General features: G+C 42.4%; 1 protein-coding gene across 7 annotated transcripts in view; it reads left to right on the top strand.

Moving 5' to 3' along the window:
* patj (PATJ crumbs cell polarity complex component) overlaps window positions 1-24,492 on the top strand; it is a 190,238-nt gene that overhangs the window by 723 nt on the left and 165,023 nt on the right. For 6 of the 7 annotated variants that reach the window (XM_064934768.1, XM_064934770.1, XM_064934767.1 and 3 more), the window contains exons 2-11: window positions 574-632; window positions 774-952; window positions 2,632-2,829; window positions 3,356-3,495; window positions 4,189-4,381; window positions 18,152-18,280; window positions 20,497-20,742; window positions 21,138-21,240; window positions 21,469-21,557; window positions 21,886-22,024. In XM_064934768.1, coding sequence (XP_064790840.1) covers window positions 611-632; window positions 774-952; window positions 2,632-2,829; window positions 3,356-3,495; window positions 4,189-4,381; window positions 18,152-18,280; window positions 20,497-20,742; window positions 21,138-21,240; window positions 21,469-21,557; window positions 21,886-22,024 — 1,438 coding nt within the window. In that variant the 5' untranslated portion in view covers window positions 574-610. Of the gene's footprint in view, window positions 1-25; window positions 64-573; window positions 633-773; window positions 953-2,631; window positions 2,830-3,355; window positions 3,496-4,188; window positions 4,382-18,151; window positions 18,281-20,496; window positions 20,743-21,137; window positions 21,241-21,468; window positions 21,558-21,885; window positions 22,025-24,492 lie in introns of all 7 variants that reach the window. The other variant, XM_064934766.1, reaches the window with a different exon arrangement.

Raw genomic sequence — 24,492 nt, 5'->3', positions numbered from 1 at the left:
AAAATAATATTACTTCCTGCTTCAGGTAAGGTGCGGATTCGGTGATAAACTTCCGCTGTACAGGTAGGGTGCGAAAGAAAATATATCGCTAACTTTTACAAGATAACTTTAAGCTTATGTTGCTTCATCGTCTTTTTGTTTTAAGCTAATATAATAGCCCAACTTTCTCGAGGTTTGTTAACATAATATATTGCCACACAAGCTAGCCTGTGTCTGTCGAAACTTGTTCTCTGGCAATGTAAATAACCCATGTTATTGCGTTGCTAACAGAAGGACGATTGTGTATTTGACAAAGGCACATTGACCCACTTTTAGTTGCCACCAAACTAGTTTGAATTGAACATAGAAGACTTACAATACTTTTGTATTGGTTACAAGACATGTTGTTTAGGCCTAGACTATTTGATCGACCGAGCTCAAAATCAGTTCCACTTTGCCCCTACTACATAATCAGTTGTATTGTTGTTGATGGGCCTTTTATTTTATGTATTGTCAACTGCCTAAAGGTGATTAATTGTTGTTCTATGTTGTGTGTTTCATGTTTGCACCTCTCCTCCACTTAATTCCTTACAGGTTGCGTCACCAAATACATCCAGACTGAGGGAGGACAATGTATGAAAATGTCCCAACAGGTACATTTATCTGCTCATTATTGAACTGTTTAATCAACAGTATGGGATATAAATGTGCAAAAACAATGCTTTTCACAATTATTGAAAATGTTGTTTGTGTGTGTACATGCATGTTTCCATGGGCCTGTGTGTGTGCCTCAGTCTCCACAGTGGAGCGCCAGCAGGTGTTGCAGGCCTTGGAGCGGCTCCAGGCTAAGATGGCTCAGAGGGAGGAGTGGACACACAGTGAGAGGCTGGGGGTGCTGAGGGACGCCTTACAGAGCCCACTGCTAGGACACATCCTCACGCTGCAGCACTCCATCAAACAACTCAAAGACCAGGTAATAATCAGAGAATGACGTGCAAACTGTATTTGAGGACCCATGCATTCGGAATGGAGCATAATGGTGATGGAGTGAGTTATGGACATTTTAATTTGTTATATGGCCCATTTATGATTAAGGCTTTGTCGGATTACTTGAGTTTGTAAACCTATCCCAAGTTAATATATCCCAAGAGAAAGTTGATATTTAATGCCTTGTAACATTTATTTTTTGTATAAAAATGTTGAAACCCCTCAATGTCAGTGTTTGTTCAGTCTACAGAACACAGCACTTGGAACCTTTTTCTCCAGCTGAAAAGGAGGTGTCAAAAAAAAGCAGCCTGGCACTTTCATTCATTTGTATTCTGATCACGTTTTTATTGGTGTAAAAAAAAAAACTCCTTACTAACAATAAACAATCCACATGCCAAATTAAGATAATGGCAATAACCGATGCCTGCCTTCATATTCTAAGTGCTGCGAAGGTCAGCCGAGTGTCTATGAATGCGTCAGGTGAAAACCTATAGCGGGATAGAGAGGCGGAGGTGGTGGCACTGGTGGGTCGGCTCTTTTGTGGATCTATCAAGCTTTAATATCTACCGTCTGGGTTTGAGTAACTGCCTTGTCGGAGATGTATTGATGAATTGGCGGGGAAAAGCTGCTCCGTCAGCCTGGGCTAAATAAACAGGAGACTGATAACTTTCCACAATGTGAGTCTAAAGGTCATTAATACATTACCTGTTTGGGACTGGCCAGAGCTGCTACTGCTGCAGAGGAATCTATTGACTTTGTTACCCCCCTTTTTCTTCCCCTTTATTTTTCTTCTTTTAGTTTGCAGACATTGTCTCCACATGTAAAGGCGCCATTGTTTCTCTTGCTCTTGTATCTACCGCAACCCTAATCTGCGGCCGTATTTCCTATCGTGGGAAAATTGGATGTGAAAGAATGCAGCTTACGTTTGGATTTTGGTTGAAGAAAGCAGCCTAGAATGGCAGCCTTTCCTTTTTTTTTGTGTGGCTTTACCCAATTAGATATCTCTCAACTTGTATCTTTAGTTACATAATCACATTAACCCCCTAGAGTCGATTGACTCACCTGTACGTCAGTCTAAGTAACATTATTTATATATATATATATATATATCCCCATCAAAATCCACCAGTTTAAGCATGAGCGATGTTGTTTTTGCATTGCCTGCGTCCCAATCCACCGCATCTGCCACTGTAGCGTTCCCACATCTCCTGCGAAAGGTGGCAGAGCTAGAGCGGTGTTTATCAGACTGTGAGGCATCTTCTCACAAAAAGTCAGTCCAAACAGTTTAGCCCACTTTGGAAAGTGGTGACTCCCACCCCAAACATATTTGGCTGTCCTTTTTTGCCAATTATGAATGTGTTATTCAATGCCTTTCTATGGGCTATAGTAGTAAAGGCCAAAATCAATATTTTATCAATACATGTTTTTATATATACCTAAAGGGGTTCTAAAATTCAAAATCAAATAGTTAATTGATCCATAGTATGACCATCTCTAAACAATTCCATGTGTCAGCGAAGCACCCCCTCTCCCCCAATGTCTTAGACTCTAAATAATTAACAATGATTTGACTTTTTTTTTGTAAACAAAGCGGCGCTATCATAGCTTCCTCATTATCCGCCACAGTGAAAAAAACCACCAAATCTCCTCCTCTCCTCCCCCCAGCTGAACTGCATGCCTCCCGACACCTGCAGTGAGTTCAGCTTCTCCAGGAAGGGCCAGCTGATCGTCAGTGCCAGCCGCCCGGCCAGCAGCCTGTGCACATCCGGCCCCGGCTCGGTGCTGTCCAACGGCTCAGCCCTCTCCTCAGTGGGTCTCCGCTCCCCCGACCAGCTCCAGAGATGGCTCCGCACTGCCGCCAAGGTTCTGCACCTGTTCTGCCCACGCACACTCCCACCTGATGCTGTTGTCACAGCTAGCTATGATACTACCACGGTTATGGCCATGTGTACTAGGTCTGGGGGTGGATTGATGGTGGTTTTAGACTGTGTCACCTGTGTATTGGTGTGCTGTATTCAGTGGAGAATGAAGATACTGTGGTTTTACCTGGGTATTTAATTTTCTGTGTTCTGTGGAGTTATAGCTTTAAACATTTACTTTTTTGTATTTTATGTACTGACTTGAGTTTTAAAGGGATACTTGGGGATTTTGGCAATGATGCCCTTTATCTACTTCCCCAGAGTTAGATGAACTTGTGGATACCGTTTTTGTGTCTGTGTCCAGTATGAAGAAAGTTAGAGGTAGTTTCATCTGACTCGGGGGAAGTAGATAAAGGGCCCCATTGCCAAAATCCTGAAGTATCCCTTTAAATTGATGCATTTGAGATGTCTTCTGTACATTTTCAATATTTATGACATGACCTATGTAATAATTGTGTCTTGTGTTGTAGGGGAGGCCAACTGAGCACATCAGCCTGCCCAAGCCCCTGTCTGGAAGCCTGGGCTTCAGTGTGGTAGGCCTGAGGCCGGAGGGGACTGGGGGCCACGGGGTCTTCATCAGACAGGTCCAGCCTGGAAGCATCGCACACAGGTACTCCCTCCTTCTCTTTTACTACCCCTAGTGTTCATTTGGCTCTGGTTAGAGTTTCACAATTCTGGTAATTTCCCCCAAATTCCTGGAATCAGGAGGGAATAAGCAGGAAATGTGGAATCTTCCAACCAGGATTTCTGGAAAACCTGAGATTTTTCAGAGTTATTGGAATCTTGCAACTCTAGTTCAGACCAACTCTACGACAACGTTCTCCAATATTACCTGATAATCTAGTCAAGGACACTTTAATATACGCATATTAGAAGGTTGCCAACTCTTAGTAGGCCCACTTCCAAGGAAAACATTACACAGTCATAAACAATGCATAATATGCTTGTATCAGCTTATGTCAACAACAAAGGGTATGTAGAGACATTTCTAGTTAATTTAACACTGCTTGTAACGGGCACTGCCAAAAATGGAGAAACACAGACCACTGATAGGTCACTGTGCTGTTATAGAGAGACCTCTTGAGCAAATAGACACATTTTTTAAAGAGGTTATCTCTATGGGACTTCCTGGCTAAATAAACATGACATAAAAACATATAAGATACACATTCCTAGTTTCTTCTGCTTACACTTTGACGAGGTCTAGATGGGGTTACTGTGAAAACGATGTCCATTTCTGATGTAGAAAGGGCTTTACAAATTATATAATCCTTATTTGTAATGTGTGTGTGTGTGCCGGTAGGGATGGGCGCATGCTGGAGAACGACCAAATCCTGGTGATCAACGGGACCCCCCTGGACCAGAGTGTCACCCAGCAGCAGGCCATCACTCTGCTGCAGCAGCCTGGGGACAGAGTGGAGCTGGTGGTGGCCCGGAACCCATCAACTGCCACACAGCACACACCACTGCTCCCGACCGGACCCATCATTCAAAATGTAAGTTCAAAGCATGTATTTATGCATCTCAGTAAGATAATGTCTTCATATTTTGATATGTTCTACAGACCATTGTCATGTCATGGTGCTACATTGGATTTTGGCCCTTTCAAATGCTTACATTAAAGGCAATGTGCTTTCACTGTTTTGAGCGCTGCATGGTATTTGTTGAGGTTGATTCGTCGGAAGATATTCATGGGTCGCATTTTTCGCTACTATTGTTTTGAACATTCTCTTGAGGACTGATGCCCAATTAAAGATTCTACTCAATGCCTTCTCAATGGCAGCTGATGAAGATTTTGTCTAAAGTGCATTATAGAAGCTTGGAAACAAGGTGACATTTCAGAAGGAGGCAAATTATTATGACGTCTTTTTGTCATCTTTATGATGTCGCCAGATTGACCTTAGATGCATTATAACTTCAGCTAGCTAAGATTGAGGGGACAGCACCACATTTTTACTAGGAAATGCAATATGTAAAGTGTTGGTCTCATGTTTCATGAGCTGAAATAAAAGATCCAAGACATTTTCTATAGTTACAAAAAAATCGTATTTCTCTTAAATTTTGTGCACAATTTTTTTTACATCCCTGTTAGTGAGCGTTTCTCCTTTGCCAAGATAATCCATCCACCTGACAGGTGTGGCATATCAAGAAGCTGATTAAACAGCAGGATCATTATACAGGTGCACCTTGTGCTGGGGACAATTAAAGGTAACTAACATTTTCAGTTATATCACACACCATACCACAGATATCTCAAGTTGAGGGAGCATGCAATTGGCATGATGACTGCAGGAATTTTTGCCAGAGAATTGAAAATTAATTTCTCTACTATAAGCCACCTCCAATGTCGTTTTAGAGAATTTTGCAGAACATCCGACTGGTCTCACAAGCACAGACCACGTGTATTGTATTGTGTGGGCGAGCGGTTTGCTGATGTCAACGTTGTGAACAGAGTGCCCCATGGTGGCGGTGGGGTCATGGTATGGGCAGGCATAAGCTACAAACAATGAACACAATTGCTTTTTATCGATGGCAATTTGAATGCACAGAAAAACAGTGACAATGCCATGGCCCCTTTTATTGGGGCAGGGGCGAATCTGTGACTAACAGATGCATATCTGTCCCAGTCATGTGAAATGCATAGATTAGGGGCTAATTCATTTATTTCATCATAAGAACTCAGTAAATCTATGAAACTGTTGCATGTTACGGTTATATTTTTGTTCAGTATATTTTTGACTAGCTTTGCTTGCTAATGGCACCAATGCCGTCACGTATGTTTGCCGATTGTCATAATGTTAAGTTGTTTCCAACTTATTATTTGCCAAATTTAACAACGACATCGTATTTCCACGCTACTGTAGTGTCATTTTGACTAAACAGTCATTAAGCCATGTTCAGAATGACTGGGCATCAGTCGGGCACCAATATGGCTGTGGCGTCTGTAGAGTGTTCATAACAATATCATAACAATATCAACAATGCGATGGAGGTGCAACCCATGATTAGGAGGCTACTGTTTCTTGTTTTAATAGTGGTACTGTTATTGATTTATTGTGGTTAAAAATGTTGACGTGTTTGCCCTTGTGGCCTTCTGGTCAAAGACCAATCAATATAAGCGCTAGGGAGAAGTCAGGTTGGTAACTAGGCAAATAAACGTTTTTTTTTGAGCTGTACATCAACTCATGTTGTCTACTGATCTCTTGCAAATTTGACTCCCATGCAGGGGTCTATAGGGCATAGGAGCGTCAGGATGTCTAACATCTAGCTTTTTAACACTGTCATTAAGGCCAAGGCTATTTCCTGTTATTCTGTAACCTGTCACGAAAAACAGGCACTTGACTGTCACTGTAGAGTAAATGGCATCAATCTGGTTTGGAGGTCAGGTTTTAGGTGATGCTACTTGACTCTGTATGAGTCCAAATTTGAAATTCATATTTATGCAGTATTTTACTACCCGTGGGCTGTTGACATTGAGTGTATGATGTTGATGTCCTTATAGCCTAAAGGAAATCAAGTTAGTGCTTCACTTGCAGGTTTGCCTCCTGACAATATGTATTTAAGTCACTGTGCGCTTGCTCAATCAATGTAGACCTGGAAGTCAAGGAGAAGAAGCGAGTTCGGAGATGTAATGCATAGAAAAAGTGAATCATAGATTTGTTGGTGTGTATTTTGACTGTTTTACCTGTCTTTAAATCCTCTTGTCTTTTGAGCAATGGTCATCTAAGACTATAAGAAGCAATGTTTTTAGTTGATACATTTTTCCTGAATTCAAATGGTAAAATGACATTTAAGATTTCCTCTGGTTATTCAGTGTCAGGTAACACAAAATGTAAGGAGTTGGTCCCATACTTCATGAGCTGAAATAAAATAAAAGTTTTTTTATTTCTTAACATTTTTGTGCACATCTGTGTTAGTGAGCATTTCACCTTTGCCAAGATAATCCATCCACCTGACAGGTGTGGCATGTCAAGAAGCTGATTAAACAGCATGATCATTACACAGGTGCAGCTCACTAAAACGTGTGGTTTTGTCACACTATACAATGCTACTGATGTCTGTTTTGAGGGAGTATGCAATTGGCATGCTGACTGCAGGAATGTCCACCAGAGTTGTTGCCAGTGAATTGAATGTTTATTTCTCTATCGTAAGCCAGTGTATTAGAGAATTTGGCAGTACTTCCAACCGGCCTCACAACCACAGACCACATGAAAGGATTTCTGCACAAACTGTCAAACCGTCTCGGGAAGATCATCTGTGTGCTTGTCATCCTCACCAGGGTCTTGACCTGACTGCATTTCGGCGTTGTAACTGACTTCAGTGGGCATATGCTCACCATCGATGGCCACTGGCATGCTGGAGATGTGTGCTCTTTGCAGATGTATCCGAGTTTCAAGTTGGCAGACAGCATGTATGGCGTCGTGTGGGCGAGTGGTTTGCTGATGTTAACATTGTGAACAGAGTGCCCCATGGTGGAGGTGGGGTTATAGTATTGGCAGGCATACACTACGGACAACAAACAAAATATTTTATCGATGGCAATTTGAATGCACAGAGATACTGTGATGAGATGTTGAGGCCCATTGTCTTGCCATTCATCTGCTGCCATAACCTCATGATTCAGCATGATAATACACAGCCTTATTTTGCAAGGAACTGTACACAATTCCTGGAAGCTTAAAATGTCCCAGCTCTTCCATGGCCAGCATACTCACCAGACATGTCAACCATTGAGCATGTTTGGGATGCTCTGGATCACCATGTATGACAGGGTGCTCCAGTTCCTGCCAATATCCAGCAACTTCGCACAGCCATTGAAGAAGATTAGAACGTCAGGCCACAATCAACAGCCTCATCAACTACAGTACCAGTCAAAAGTTTGGACACACCTACTCATTCAAGGGTTTTTCTTTATTGTTACTATTTTCTACATTGTAGAATAAAAGTGAAAGCATCAAAACTATGAAATGACACATGGAATCATGTAGTAACCAAACAAGTGTTAAATAAATCAAATTTTATATTTCAGATTCTTCAAAGTAGCCACCCTTTGTCTTGATGACCGCTTTGCACTCTCTTAGCATTCTCTCAACCAGCTTCACCTGGAATGCTTTTCCAACAGTTTTGAAGGAGTTCCCACATGCAGAGCACTTGTTGGCTGCTTTTCCGTCACTCTGCAGTCCAACTCACCCCAAATCATCTCAATTGGGTTGAGGTCGGGTTATTATGGAGGCTTGGTCATCTGATGCAGCACTCCATCACTCTCCTTCTTGGTCAAAAATCCCTTACACAGCCTGGAAGTATGTTGGGTCATTGTCCTGTTGAAAAACAAATGATATTCCCACTAAGTGCAAACCAGATGGGATGGCGTATCACTGCAGAATGCTGTGGTAGCCATGCTGGTTAAGTGTGCCTTGAATTTCTGGAATCCACTGCCATCAAACACGTATAACTGCACCACATATCACACTTTCACAAAATGCTTGAAGACATTGCTAAAGGTAAATCAGATTTGTGAACATGGTCCCTAGCTGTGTGTTGCTGCTTTCCATGTCTGTAGCTTGTGAGGTGTGGAAACACTGTCGCTTTTAAGAATTTTGTCTTGCTGCTTTTTGTTCTGTCTGTATGCTATGTCTTGCTTGTCCTATGTTGCTATTGTCTATATTGTAATTGTTTTTAATAACCTGCCCAGGGACTGCGGTTGAAAATTAGCCGGCTGGCTTAAAACTGGCACTTTTAATGAAATGTTGATTAATGTGCACTGTCCCTGTAAAAAATAAAATAAACAAAAGCTCAATTCTACATAAATCACTGACAGTGTCACCAGCTAAGCACCGTCACACCACCACCTCCATGCTTCACGTGGGAACCACACATGTGCAGATCATCTGTTAACCTACTCTGCATCTCACAAAGACACGGCGGTTGGAACCATAAATCTCGAATTTGGACTCATCAGACCAAAGAACAAATTTCCACTGGTCTAATGGCCTTTGCTTGTGTTTCTTGGCCCAGGAAAGTCTCTTCTTATTGGTGTCTTTTAGTAGTGGTTTCATTGCAGTAATTCGACCATGAAGGCCTGATTCACACAGTTTCCTCTGAACAGTTGATGTTGAGATGTCTGTTACTTGAACTCTGAAGCATTTATTTGGGCTGCAATTTCTGAGGCTCGTAATTCTAATGAACTTATCCTCTGCAGAAGAGGTAACTCTGGGTCTTCCTTTCCTGTGGTGGTCCTCATGAGTCAGTTTCATATCGCTTGATGGTTTTTGCGGCTGCAATTGAAGAACCGATTGGAAGTTCTTGAAATTTTACGGCATGACTGACCTTCATGTCTTCCTCTTTGCATATTTGAGCTGTTCTTACCATAATATGGACTTGGTCTTTTACCAAATAGGGCTATCTTCTCAATACCAACCCTACCTTTTCACAAGACAACTGATTGGTTCAAATACATTAAGAAGATATTTCACACATGAGCTTTGCACACCTGTTAATTGAAATGCATTTCAGATGACTACCTCATGAAGCTGGTTGAGAGAATGTCAAGAGTGTAAAAAAAGCTGTAATCAGGGAAAAGGGTGACTACTTTGAAGAATCTAAAATATATTTTGATATAACACTTTTTTGTTGGTTATTACATGATTCCATGTGTTAGTTCATAGTTTTGATGTCCTCACTATTATTCTTCAATGTAAAAAAAATAAGGAAAAGCCCTCGAATGTGAAGGCGTGTCCAAACGTTTGACTGGTACTGTATATGCAAAGGAGACGTCGCCCTGCATGTTGCAAATGGTCCAGATACTGACTGGTTTTCTGATCCATGTCCCTACTTTTTTTTCTATATCTGTGACCAACAGATTCATATCTGTATTCCCAGTCATGTGAAATCCATAGATTAGGGTGAAATAAAAAAACTGTAACTCTTTGAAATGTTTGCATGTTGCGTTTTTATATTTTTGTTCAATGTATAAGCAGGCAAAGATTGGTAGTTATTAAGTAAGTGTTGTCATTGAACTATTGGTGCAAATAGGTTGAATTTTTATCAGAACTGACATGTGAAGGGAGTTGTAGGATGAGCAACTTGCAGTGGGTGAAAATGAGACCGGCTATATCAACACTGGGGTGACGTATACGATTAACCTGAAGCTCCGACAACAAACATATGGCATATATTTGTTATAAACAGAAACAGTCCTAACCGCTGCACATTAAATTAAAGGCCCAGTGCAGTCAAAAACATGATTACCTTGTGTTTCATATGTTCTTTAGTGTTTTGTACACTCAGTGCATCTTCCTAATATTGAGTTGCACGGCAACCCCCTTTTCACCTCCAGAACAGCCTCATTTTGTTGTGGCATGGACTCTACAAGGTGTTGAAAGCGTTCCTACAATGCTTCCCACAGTTGTCTAGTTGGCTGGATGTCCTTTGGGTGGTGGACCATTCGAGATGCACACAGGAAACTGTTTATCGTGAAAGACCCAGTAGTGTTGCAGTTCTTGACACAAGCTGGTGCACTTGGCACCTACTACCATACCTTGCTCAAAGGCACTTCAATCTTTTGTATTGACTATGAATGGCACACACGCAATCCATGTCAAAATTATTCCATGAGAAATTGTTCTGAAGCTGTTTTAGTTTTAAATTGACAATCACAGTAATGTACTTAATTGTTACCCAGAAATGATTTGATATTGAGATAAAAACAGCTGCATTGGACCTTTTTAAATAACCACAAAGAAAAGCCCTCGGAAAAAGAAAAAAAAAGTAATGCAAACGAGACGACAGACAAGTTAGGCCTAGTTCCAGCGATTGAGGTCATTATCGTGTGCTTTTTCACTATTCCTGTTTTTAATCCAGTTTGGATTGAGGCCGTATCCTGCGTACGTATCAAGCCGGGGCCTTGCTTTACCTTGTGTTTTATTCATGTTTCTCTTGAGGTTGTGTTTAATGGAGCGCTGGCAAAAAATAAAAAAATCTGGACTTGATTTTTATTGCAGTTTTCCCTGGCCTATCTCTCACCCTGAGCCAAGATTCCGCCTCTACAAAAACCCAGACACCGCTCGCTGATTCTCTTGAATTGTCAGCTTGGCATTAGGGCTGTGACGATACCAGTATCGTTATATTTCTTTCCCGTGGCAAAAATAAAAACACGAAGCGGACCCAACTGTTGGGTCCTTTTAAAGTCCTGCTGTATGTAACAGTGTGCTATAACTTGGAAAGTAAATACATGTGACTGGAAGAAAATATGTTTGTTTCTGACATTAGGGGCTGCCTTCCAATAAGTAAAATCCGCTTTGTGTTTTGTTTCCTTGCTATGACTCTAACGAGTATCGCGATACTGGTATTGTCCCTGCCCTACTTGGCACCACTCACTCTCTTCGTTCTCTCCGTTGGGTTGTGTCGTGAAAAGGTGACATAAAATCACTCTGATCGCCATCCTGTTTATTGCATATTTTTACGGTCATAGTTTCCGTCAGTGTGTCAGGGCTCCGTATAGATTGTTTTCAATCTCTACCTTTTTGAGGGATGCCAAAAGCAACTTCTGCACAACATCTCATGATGTCATTCGGCCCCTCTTGTCCCTGATACCCATCAACTGAATCTTCCCCTTAAACAAATGTTCCTCGGCTCCCAAGCTCCTCTTTTAAACAAGCCCCCCCCCCCCTCCCTGCCTTCTGTCCATCCAAACTAGCTCTCTTATCGTGAAAAGCTGAGAAAATATTGACCTAGGATTACTTCAGGGATTGGTTTCCTTAGTTTCTGTGCCTTAAATTTCCAATTGTACAGACGCTAATATTGCTCTGGAGCGTTCCTCTCTCTTGTCCACCCACCTCATACCTGACATTCGCATTAAACATGGCTTCCAGAGCACGTTGGCATAATCTTAAACCCTACGTTTCTTTGAACATTAAAAAAATATGTCTGACATGATACACTTCTATACTGTAATGAGATGCTTTACCCACAAAGTCTGAGTGCTAATTATAGGATACATTTTGAATCATAATGAATAAGATTACATGGACAGGGGGGGGGGACCTGATGTCAGATCAGCATTCCTACTCCTAATACGGACCTTGCTTCCAGGAGGGATGATATGGGAGGCATGTTGTTCCAGGCTCCCAGTAAAACTGTTTTTCTTCTCTGAAACTGAGTGCTTGGGATGAACGTTCCCATTATGGCTTTCTCATTAAAACTGTCAATAACCCAGACCTTTGTTTGTTTGGGTTTCGTTAGACAACTCTTTTGTCTAATAATTATTTAACCTTTCATGGGGCTGAACTGTCAATATGGAAAGAAATGCACTTTTTTCCCTGAATTGTTTTTCAGTCCCTGCTCACAGCATTTGTGGGATTGAGAATATCAAGTGTATGTTAGGTCTTTAGTTACATTAATGAAGTTGTTCAAATACTGTGTTTAATTCTCATGATGTCTAGTTAAGTGAATGGTTATTGTTCCAACAGGCAGTTGCTTGGCCTATATTAATTATGCTAATTTGGGCTCTGTTTTAGTTGCCTTGACAGAACGGTAGCATGTAAACATACTTTTTATGTGATAAAATCAATTAGCCTATGGCGCTGAAGGAGATGACTGCCGTTTTACGATCCCGTAACCAATTGTGCTATTGTTTTTTTTTCAAGTTATTTGTAAATTATTTTGTACATAATGTCTGCCCTATGTCTTAGCACCAAAATAGCTTCTTGATATCAGGACAGCAATAACTCACCCCGTACTGGAGGAATATTTTTTTCTTCAACGAGTCGGACGCAAAGGATTTACTTCAGATGCCCGTCAAGGCCCTCATCCCTGTCATTTGCAGGAGAAAGATTAGCCTATTAGCCAACGTACACTCAATCGATAATAAAATAGACTAACTACGGTCACGTATACACGTGACATTAAAGGCTGTAATATCTTATGTTTCACCGAGTTGTGGCTGAACGACGACATGAATAACATACAGCTGGCGCGTTTTAACTTCTTGCGTCGAGCAATCCCGTATTCCGGGAGCGTAATCATAGCCTCAAGCTCATTAGCATAACGCAACGTTAACTATTCATGAAAATCGCAAATGAAAGAAATATATTCACTCACAAGCTTAGCCTTTTGTTAACAACACTGTCATCTCATATTATCAAAATATGCTTTTCAACCATAGCTACACAAGCATTTGTGTAAGAGTATTGATAGCTAGCATAGCATTAAGCCTAGCATTCAACAGGCAACATTTTCACAAAAACAAGAAAAGCATTCAAATAAAATAATTTACTTTTGAAGAACTTCGGATGTTTTCAATGAGGAGACTCTCAGATAGCAAATGTTCAGTTTTTACAAAATGATTATTTGTGTAGGAGAAATCTCTCCGTTTTGTTCATCACGTTTGGCTAAGAAAACCCCCCGAAAATTCAGTTATTACAAGGCCAAACTTTTTTTCCATATTAACTCCATAATATTGACAGAAACATGGCAAACGCTGTTTAGAATCAATCCTCAGTGTTTTTCACATATCTATTCGATGATAAATCATTTGTGGAAGTTGACTTTCTCCTCTGAAGCAAATGGTAAAATGTACGCAGCTGGAGATTACGCAATAATTTAGACGGAGGACACCAAGCGGGCACCTGGTAAATGTAGTCTTATGGTCAAACTTCCAATGTTATGCCTACAAATACGTCACAATGCTGCAGACAACTTGGGGAAACGACAAAGTGTAGGCTCTTTCCTGGCGCATTCACAGCCATATAAGGAGACATTGGAACACAGCGCCCTCAAAATCTGGGCCATTTCCTGTTTGAAATTTCATCTTGGTTTCCCCTGTAGCATCAGTTCTGTGGCATTCACAGATAATATCTTTGCAGTTTTGGAAACGTCATTGTTTTCTTTCCAAAGCTGTCAATTATATGCATAGTCGAGCATCTTTTCATGACAAAATATCTTGTTTAAAACGGGAATGTTTTTTTATCCAAAAATTAAAAGAGCGCCCCCTATATCGAAGAAGTTAAGCTAGCGCAGACTGGAATATGTTCCGGGATTCTCTCGATGGCATTGAGAAGTACACAACGTCAGTCACTGGCTTCATCAATAAGTGCATTGACGACGTCGTCCCCACAGTTGACCGTACGTACCCCAACCGGAAGCCATGGATTGCAGGTACCATCCGCACTGAGCTAAAGGGTAGAGCTGCCGCTTTCAAGGAGCGGGACTCTAACCCAGAAGCTTATAAGAAATCCCGCTATGCCCTCCGACGAACCATCAAACAGGCAAAGCATCAATACAGGACAAAGATTGAATTTTATTATACTGGCTCTGACGCTCATCGGATGTGGCAGGGCTTGCAAACTATTAACAAAACAAAGGGAAGCAGAGCCACGTGATGCCCAGTGACATGAACCTACCAGACAAGCTAAATTACTTCTATGTTCGCTTCGAGGCAAGTAACACTGAAACAACATGCATGAGAGAATCAGTGGTTCTGGACGACTGTGTGATCACGCTCTCCGCAGCCGATGTGAGTAAGACCTTTAAAAAGGTCAACATTCACAAGGCCGCAGGGCCAGACGGATTACCAGGACATGTACTCTGAGCATGCTCTGACCAACTGGCATGTGTCTTCACTGACATTTTCAACCTCTCCCTTTCAGAGTCTGTAAATAAAAACATATTTCAGGCAGACCACCATAGTCCCTGTGCCCAAGAAAACTATGGTAACCTGCCTAAATGACTTCCGACCCGTAGCACTCACATCGGTTGCCATGAAGTGCTTTGAAAAGATGGTAATGGCTCACATCAACACCATTTATCCCAGAAACCCTAGACCCACTCCAATTTACATAACGTAGATCCATAGATGACGCAATCTCTATTGCACTCAACATTGCCCTTTCCCACCTGGACAAAAGGAACACTTATGTGAGAATGCTTTTCATTGACTACAGCTCAGTGTTCAACACCATAGTGCCCTCAAAGTTCATCACTAAGCTAAGGACCCTGGGACTTAACACCTCCCTCTGAAACTGGATCCTGGACTTCCTGACGATCACCCCCAGTTGGTAAAGATGGGTAACAACACATCCGCCACGCTGATCCTCAACACGGGAGCACCTCAGGGGTGCATGTTTAGTCCCCTGCTGTACTCCTTGTTCACTCATGGTTTTATGGCCAGGCATGACTCCATCAAGTTTGCTGATGACAACAGTCATAGGCCTGATCACCAACAACTGTGAGACAGCCTATAGGGAGGAGGTAAGAGACCTGGCTGTGTGGTGCCATGACAACAACCTCTCCGTCAATGTGATCAAGACAAAGGAGATGATTGTGGACTAAAGCAAAAAGAGGACAGAGCACGTAAATCCAGCCACCGTGTCAGATTTCAAAAAGGCTTTACGGCGAAAGCAAACCATGCTATTATCTGAGGACAGCATCCCATCAAACAAACACATGACAATCATAGTTCGACCCGCCAGGCGCAACACAACTCAGAAATACGATATAATTCGTGCCTTACCTTTGAAGATCTTCTGTTGGCACTCCAATATGTCCCATAAACATCACAAATGGTACTTTTGTTCGATTAATTCCGTCATTATGGGGCGGCAGTGTAGCCTAGTGGTTAGAGCGTTGAACTAGTAACCGGAAGGTTGAGAGTTCAAACCCCTGAGCTGACAAGGTACAAAATCTGTCGTTCTGCCCCTGAACAGGCAGTTAACCCACTGTTCCCAGGCCGTCATTGAAAATAAGAATTTTGTGTAGAAAAAAAAAAATATCCCCAAAATGACGATTTATTTGGCACGTTTGATTCAGAAAAACACTGGTTCCAACTCGCCCAACATGACTACCATTTATCTAATAAGTTACTTGAAATCTTGGTACAAACATTTCAAACAACTTTCCTAATCCAACTTTAGCTATTTTAAAACGTAAATAATCAATAAAATGTAAGACGGTAATACACTGTTCAATTGCGGCTAAAATGAAAGTGGAGCGAGCTTCAGGTCGCGCCCCCCAAACAAGAGTACATTAGGCTGGACCCTTGTTCTGAATAGCTGTACTTCTTCATTTCCCTAAAGGAAAAACATCAACCAATTTCTAAACACTGTTGACATCTAGTGGAAGCAATATGAACTGTAACCAAGTGACACATCTAGGTTCCCATAGAAAACCAATTGAAAACAGTGAACTAAAAAAAAAAAAAAGTTAATGGATGGTTTGTCCTTGGGATTTCGCCTGCCAAATAAGTTCTGTTATCCTTGCAGACATTATTTTAACAGTTTTGGAAATTTTAGTTTTCTATCCAGTAGCAGGCAGTTTTCAGTAGCAAACGCTTTTCATCCGGACGTGAAAATACTGCCCCTTATCCCAAACGGGTTAAATAAAGGTGAAATAAATTAAAAACACTTCTCTCTGCTACCGCACGGCAAGTGGCACTCGAACGCCAAGTCTAGTACCAAGAGGCTTCTAAACAGCATCTACTCAAATATTTTTTTTTCATGTAGCCCTTCGTACATCAGCTGATATCTCAAAGTGCTGTACAGAAACCCAGCCTAAAACCCCAAACAGCAAGCAATGCAGGTGTAGAAGCACGGTGGCCAGGAAAAACTCCCTAGAAAGGCCAAAACCTAGGAAGAAACCAAGAGAGGACCCAGGCTATGTGGGGTGGCCAGTCCTCTTCTGGCTGTGCCGGGTGGAGATTATAACAGAACATGGCCAAGATGTTAAAATGTTGATAAAATGACCAGCATGGTCCAATAATAATAAGGCAGCTGAAACTGGAGCAGCAGCACGGCCAGGTGGACTGGGGACAGCAAGGAGTCATCATGTCAGGTCGTCCTGAGTCATAAGACTCCTGAACAGCTTATCAAACGGCTACCCAGACTATTTACATTGCCCCACCCCCACCCCTCTTTTATGCTGTTGCTGCTCTGTTATCTATGCATAGTCACTTTAACTCTACCTACATGTACATCTTACCTTGACAAACCGGTGCCCCTGCACATTGACTCTGTATCGGTACCCCTGTATATAGCATTGCTATTGTTATTTTACTGCTGTTTTAAATATTTGTTACTTTTATTTTCTATTTTTTTTTTACCAAACAAATGTTTTTCTTAACTTCTGAAAGCATAGTTGGTTAAGGTCTTGTAAGTAAGCGTTTCACTGTAAGATCTACACCGGTTGTATTCGGTGTATGTGGCAAATAAAATTAGATTTGAATGCCTTAATGTACTGTTAAACCCAGCAGATAGACTCTTCACATCTAGATGCTCTTTTTTCAGAATAAGATGTGTCCACACGGACTGTAGAAGTTATAAAACAAGTTTACTTGAATCTGCTTCCTTACTCTCACAAAGTCGCTTATTGAACTTAACCAAGCCTGCTTACAATGCTCCTCGTCAGTGAACAAGCAACACTCGTTAATTTGGCCTGAAAGCTCAGACGGAAACCAGCCCTCGCCACAAAACACATCTGTGTTGCTGACTGTGAAGCTCCACTTCTTATCTGGGAAATGGCTCTTCACTTTTTTTTTTTTTTTTTCAGTAAACGGGATAAGCCGTGAGCAGGAGGGGTAGAAAAGCTTTGTCACCCCAGTGGGCTGCAGTACGTAAGACACCACAATGAGGTTTCATTAGACAGAGAGCAAACTGCAGAGGAAGTCACCCATCAGATAACGCTGTGTAATAAGAAAAGAGCTGTTCTGATTGTAGCAGCCAATTGGTTGGTTAATAAAAAGCCGTGGACTAGACTCCGTGGTGATTAGGACAGGGTGTGGACTGGGTGTGTGATCAGGGAGGAAGGAGGCTTTAGAACAGGACCCAAGGGACTCGCTGACCTTCACGTTGATCAGCCTCTTCGTTTATATTTTGGACATTTTAGAGAAAACCATTAAGTTAGGGGCCAATATTTCCCCACACCCATGTGCAGTTTTAAGTTTATATTGCAGGTAACATATGCACTGATAATTGATAAGGCTTACTCTGGTCGTTTTCACTCTAGTCCTGGTCTAAAGAAGCACTTTTAATTAAAAATCTTAATTGAACATGCTTTTTTTTAGTCCAGAACCACAGGTCCAATCAAAAAAAAAAAAAGGTTTTCTGAGACCTTTGCAACCATGTTGCAGCAAGCACAATTCTGTGTCTTATTACTAAACAGGATTAGCCTTCAATCACTGATTCTATCACAGCCCTGCTCACACACACTGGGTTTATATGAATGAATGAATCATTCACTCTTGTCTTTCTCCCTCTCTCGCTGTATCGACCGTCCAGGAGCAGTGGGGCCATGTGGAGGAGATAGAGCTGGTGAACGACGGCTCGGGCCTGGGCTTCGGTATTGTTGGAGGCAAGGCCACAGGAGTGGTGGTGAGGACCCTGGTGCCAAACAGTGTGGCTGATAAGGTATATTAGACATAACATATACTTATGCTTTCAAAGTTAATGCAGGTAACTGCAAAAATAAAGTAAACGCCAACAAAGTGTCTTGATAGGGTGTTGGGCCACCACAAGACGCAAGAACAGCTTCAATTTACCTTGATATAAATTCTTCAAGTGTCTGGAACTCTATTGGAGGGATGCGACGTCATTCTTCCAGGAGGAGTCCCATAACACCAAATTATGTTGATGGTGGTGGAAACGGCTGTCTCGGGTGCAGCTCCAGAATCTCTGACAAGTGTTGAATTAGGTGAATCTGGTGACTGAGATGCACGCGCTCACACACATGCCCACCCACCCTTTAAACCTTGGCCTACAGTGGTTGCGCTGCGTGGAAACCAAATGAACATAACAAAAACATCCCCATCAAAATCTGTCTTTTTAGCTCAATGTTTTTTTTTTTTTTTGCATGGGCTGCGTCTCAATCCACGCCAATATCCTTCTGCATTTGAGGTAAAAGGTGGCAGAGCTAGAGTGGCGTTTGTCAGACCATGAGGTCACGAAAATATGTGTAGTGTCTTAACGGTTTAGTCGACACACTAATATATGACCCCTCTGTGGAAAGCTGAGACTCTCACGAACACGATGGCGTTCTCCCTGGGATGCCCACCAACCACACAAGACTCATTTGAAGGTCCCCATTACTAGTTAAAACAATTTATGGAAGTATATATGGAAATAGTTTAGTGCCTAAAATAAGGGGTATATATAAAAATACGTTCCAAAAATGTTTTCTCTCTCCAGAAATAGGATTTACACTTCAGGAAACAAACTTAAATTAAGAATTTAATTAGACGATTCAAGATGTCGGCTGTGACCCCTTTTTTTTTCTTCCATTGCCCAATAGTCCTCAGCAGTAGGCCTACTACACCATCACATACTCAGAGCTTTGCTTTAACAATCTTCCAGACCGGTCATCCACTATGAATAGTAGCAGCCAGTTTAGCTGAATTAATGCCGAGTGCGTCCCACAAAAGGCTCAGTTACATTATAATAGCCATTGAGCCGGAGGGGAAAAAAGAATCACCTTGTAAGGGGATTACATCCTGGCTACACAGAGCCAGCTCGCCCCACGTCCGGCTCCAAGGACTGCTTTTCTGTTCGCAATTACAGAGATGTTCACCAAAGATTTACTTGAATACGCCCAAAGTCCCTGACACAGCCGATGCTCATTTACAAGCGTCCCCTTTCTTCTCCAGTTCCACTCAACGCTTAGCTTTTTTCCTTTGGGTGTATTCAGTTTGAGTTAACATGGGAACGTGTTATTCGATTTGTTAAAAAAAAAAACTGTCAATGTTGGTTTTAACCTTCTAAGAAAGTGTTATCCAGGAGAGATCTGGATTTTAAAAAACACTGTCCCTTGTTTTTGAAAGCCCCTTGCACCAGTCCTCCCCTCTCCCCCTCTCTATTTTCTTTTTATCTACATTTTTTTCTCCCTTTTTCTTTCTTTCTCTCTGTTGTGCCCTCTCTCACTTTCTCTCGCTCTCTCGTTCTCTGAATGTCCAAGAGAGCCCGGGCACAGTCAACAAAACCCTGCTTGTTCAAAAGGCACAGTACAGCATTTCACACATCACTGGATTTTATGCTCCAAAAACGCTGTCAAAATTGGGGCTTTGTTAGACCCTGGCGTTTCCCATTTCAACGTTTAATGGCTGCGCCCGTCTTCCTTCCATGAGCCCCTGTTGTCCCGTGCACAGACCCAGGGAGAGAAGTTGGGGAGATTTTCTGCGTCAAGTATATGCATCAAAAGATTCTCATCGGTCTTTCCACAAAGGCTGCCATTCTCCCCATCTCTTTGTATATCATGATCTCTTTTTAGTCTGAGTTTGTTCTGCTTGACCTGCATGTCGGGGAATAGATTTCTTAGTTTAGCTGCGTGGGCCAGGGTGGGACTAGCCTGTTCAAGTGGGGTGTAAAATGCATTGGACCACATTGGCTGAAATGGTCTGATGAGGCTACTGAATATGAGCATAGTTTCTGGGTGGTTCTTTCAGGTACTGGCACACTTTTACAAACTATAAGAAATGATGTGAAATCCATAGTGTGGTTATTCCTAGGCCATGAATTATAATGCATTGTATATGATCTACAGTAAGATTTCAAGTTAGTTAAAATTTTGTTCAGAAATGTTCTCTCTCTCTCCCTATCCCGCCTCCCACCTCTCTCTCTACTCCCCCTCCTAGGATGGGCGCCTGCGTACCGGCGACCACATCCTGCGTATCGGGGAGACCCCCACGTGGGGCCTGGCCAGTGACCAGGTGGTCAAGGTGCTGCAGGGCTGCGGGAGCCGTGTGCGCATGCTCATCGCCCGTGACCCCTCGGGACAGCCCTCCACCTCCTTGCCGCCCCCTCCGCCGCCCGCCGCCAGTCCCGTCTCAGCCCTGCCCCCACTGCCTGGAGTCGGACCCCAGCGCAGGCTCAGCAGGACTGTAAGTGAGACTGGGAATGGGGGACACGTGCATGCAAACGTTCTCACCATGCACAGACCTCCTGTTGCCCCTGCCCGTCTCCGCGCACACCCACACACCAATAAAAAGTATGTTTTTGGGGCACAACTCCAGAGTGGCGCAGCGGTCTAAGGCACTGCATCACATTGCTAGAGGCGTCACTACACACCCTGGTTCTCTTCCGGCCGTGATTGGAAGCCCCATAGGGCGGCGCACAATTGGCCCAGCGTCGTCCAGGTTAGGGTTTGGCCGGGGTCGGCCGTCATTGTAAATATGAATTTGTTCTTAACTGATTTGCGTAGTTAAATAAAAATGGCAAGAAATCCACGTACCGTATAGCTGCTCTATGTCTCTGTCTGTTTCCCTATTTGTTCCAGCCCAACCTGGAGGGTTATGAGATCCATGAAGTGCCTCTGATGAAGGAGGAGGGCCAGAGCCTGGGCATCTCCATCATCGGTTACAATGCCTTTACCAGTGAAGGTAGGCTAATGCCCTATATCATGTGAACTTCTAGCCCCTAATCCTAGTTCCCTAACCCCTATTGCACTCAGATCTGTTATTTAATGTCACTCAATGCTTTGACACTGTGGTTGCGATGGATTGTTTTTGTTGTTGTTGTCTTGTTGCTTTATTCCCCTCTCCATTTATCGCTCTTTCTCTCCACCCTTTCTCTCTCTCTCTCTCCTTTTTTTGCTCACTGTGTGTCAGATGCGTTGGGAGTGTTTGTGAAGAATGTAGTTCCTGGGAGTGCAGCTGAGCAGAGTGGGAACATACGCATCCACGACAGGATCATAGCGGTGAGACCCTTAATCAGCTTTTAATGAGACCACCTTAATTAACCCCTTGGTGTGTATGTGCACAGTGAGGGATAGTGGCCTTTCCACCCATTCTTGAAATGTCCCAACACAGCACTTAACATCTGATTTAGATGATTAAATCTGAGTCAGGTTTGTTTGAGCATGGCTAACCAACAGAACCCATACTTCACAGTATAACACAACCATATCAGGCCTTTGTCAGGTTTCTATAGAAAGAGTGTTCTCAATGACTTGAGTCATGTTGGACTCTTCCATTGTGTCTGAAGGATAGGATGAACTAAGTAATTTTGGACTGTTCCTTTGTCAGATGGACGGGATGAGCCTGCAGGGCTTCACGAACCAGGAAGTTCTGGGTGTGATGAAGCAGACGGGCCAGACGGTCCACCTCACCCTGGCCAGGAAGATGGTCTCACCCAGACCCTCACTGGAGAGGTCCCTGGACAAAGGTAAGGTCTATTCATCAGTCACCTGTGCGTGTGCGCATGAATGTGTGTGTATTACAAACGTGTCACGACGCCTTCTAAGGCACTGTACTGTAAATCCACTAACTTCATAGAAACTATGGGCATTTCCCTTAGCGAAGTCGACAGAAATTCCAACTTCACCATCCTAACTCCACAGTCCCGGGGATCGTCCCAAATGGTATCCTATTTCCTACAGTGCCTTCAGAAAGAATTCCTGCCCCTTGACTTATTCCACATTTTGTTGTCTTACAACCTGAATTCAAAATGGATTAAATAAATAAAAAATCTCACCCATCTACACACAATACCCCATGATGACAAAGTGAAAACAAGTTTTTAGACATTTTTGCAAATGTTTCGAAAACTAATGACAGAAATATATCTAATTTACATAAGTAGTCACACCCCTGAGTCAATACATGTTATAATCCCCTTTGGCATATATTACAGCTGTGAGTCATTCAGTCGAAGAGCTTTGCACACCTGGATTGTACAATATTTGCATATTATCCTTTTAAAAATTCTTCAAGCTCTGTCATGTTGGTTGTTGATAATTTCTTGACAGCCATTCAAGTCTTGCATTGATTTTCAAGCGGATTGAAGTCTACTGTAACTGGCTGCTCCGGAACGTTCAATGTCGTCTGTCTAAGCAACTACAGTGTATATTTGGCCTTGTGTTTTAGCTTGTTGTCCTTCTGAAAGGTGAATTCCTCTCCCAGTGTCTGTTGGAAAGCAGACTGAAACAGGTTTTCTTCTAGGATTCTGCCTGTGCTTAGCTCTATTCCATTTCTTTTATCCTAAAAAAAGCTCCATAGTCCTTGCCGATTACAAGCATACCAATAACATTGGTATGCTTGAGTGGTACTCAGTGATGTGTTGCTAGATTTGTCCCAAACCCACACCTGGCGACTGTGTCAGCGTGCACTGCGCTTGGCCCGCCACAGGAGTTGCTAGTGCACGATGGGACAAGGACATCCTTGACGACCAAACCCTCCCCTAACCCAGATGACACTGGGCCAATTGTGCACCGCCCCATGGGTCTCCCGGTTGCGGCCAACTGCGACAGAGCCTGGACTCTAACCCAGAATCTCTAGTGGCACAGCTAGCACTGCGATGCAGGGCCTTAGACCACCGCGCTGCTCTGGAGGCCCCAACACTTTGTATTTAGGACATAAAGTTAATTTCTTTGCCATATTTTTTTATAGTTTTACTGTATTGTGGAAAAACTAGTTAGTATTGTAGAATAACTACGTTGTTGATCCATCCTCAGTTTTCTCCTATCAGAAGCCATTAAACTATTAAACTGTAACTGTTTTAAAGTCACCATTGGCCTCATGGTGAAATCCCTGAGTGGTTTACTTCCTCACCAGCAACTGTTAGTAGTGACTGGGTGTACTGATACACCATCCAAAGTGTAATTAATAACTTCACCATGCTCAAAGGGATAAAATACATCTTACACAAACTTAAGAAGCTTCTTAAACCTCTTGATACTCCCCATCCCGGATCCGAGATCGTGAATAAAGCCTCAGGCTCATTAGCATAACGCAACGTTAACGATTTCTGAAAATCGCAAATGAAATGAAAATAATATGCCCGCTCTCAAGCTTAGCCTTTTCTTAACAACACTGTCATCTCAGATTTTCAAAATATGCTTTTGAACCATAGCAAATCAATCATTTGTGTAAGAGTATTGCAAGCTAGCTTAGCATTTTGCGTAGCATTTAGCACACAACATTTTCACAAAAACCAGATAACCAAATAAATAAAATCATTTACCTTTGAAGAGCTTCGGATGTTTTCAATGAGGAGACTCTCAGTTACATAGCAAATGTTCAGTTTTTCCTGAAAGAATCTTTGTGTAGGAGAAATCGCTCCGTTTTGTACATCACATCAGGCTACCGAAACTAACCGAAAATTCAGTCACCAAAACGTCAAACTTTTTCCGAATTAACTACTTAATATCGACCGAAACATGGCAAACGTTGTTTAGAATCAATCCTCAAGGTGTTTTTTCACATATCTCTTCAATGATATGCAGTTCGTGGAAGCCTGCTTTCCCCTCAGAATCGCATGGAAAAATACCAGCAGCTGAAAATGACGCACCAATTTCGACGGAGGACACCGGGCGGACACCTGGAAAATGTAGTTTCTTATGGTCAATCTTCCAATGATATGCCTACAAATACGTCACAATGCTGCAGACACCTTGGGGAAACGATACATAGGGCAGGCTCATTCCTCTCGCATTCACAGCCATATAAGGAGACAATGGAAAACAGAGCCTCAAAAATCCTGCTGATTTCCTGGTTGCCGTTTCATCTTGGTTTTGCCTGTAGCTCCCGTTCTAGGGCACCCACAGACAATATCTTTGCAGTTCTGGAAAATTCAGAGTGTTTTCTTTCCAAAGCTATCAATTATATGCATAGTTGAGCATCTTTTTGTGACAA

The sequence above is a fragment of the Oncorhynchus masou genome, chromosome 24, assembly GCF_036934945.1.
Source record: "Oncorhynchus masou masou isolate Uvic2021 chromosome 24, UVic_Omas_1.1, whole genome shotgun sequence".
NCBI classification, from domain to species: domain Eukaryota; kingdom Metazoa; phylum Chordata; class Actinopteri; order Salmoniformes; family Salmonidae; genus Oncorhynchus; species Oncorhynchus masou.
The sequence above is the reverse complement of the archived record's forward strand: the minus strand, read 5'-3'. Positions and strand labels throughout refer to the sequence as shown.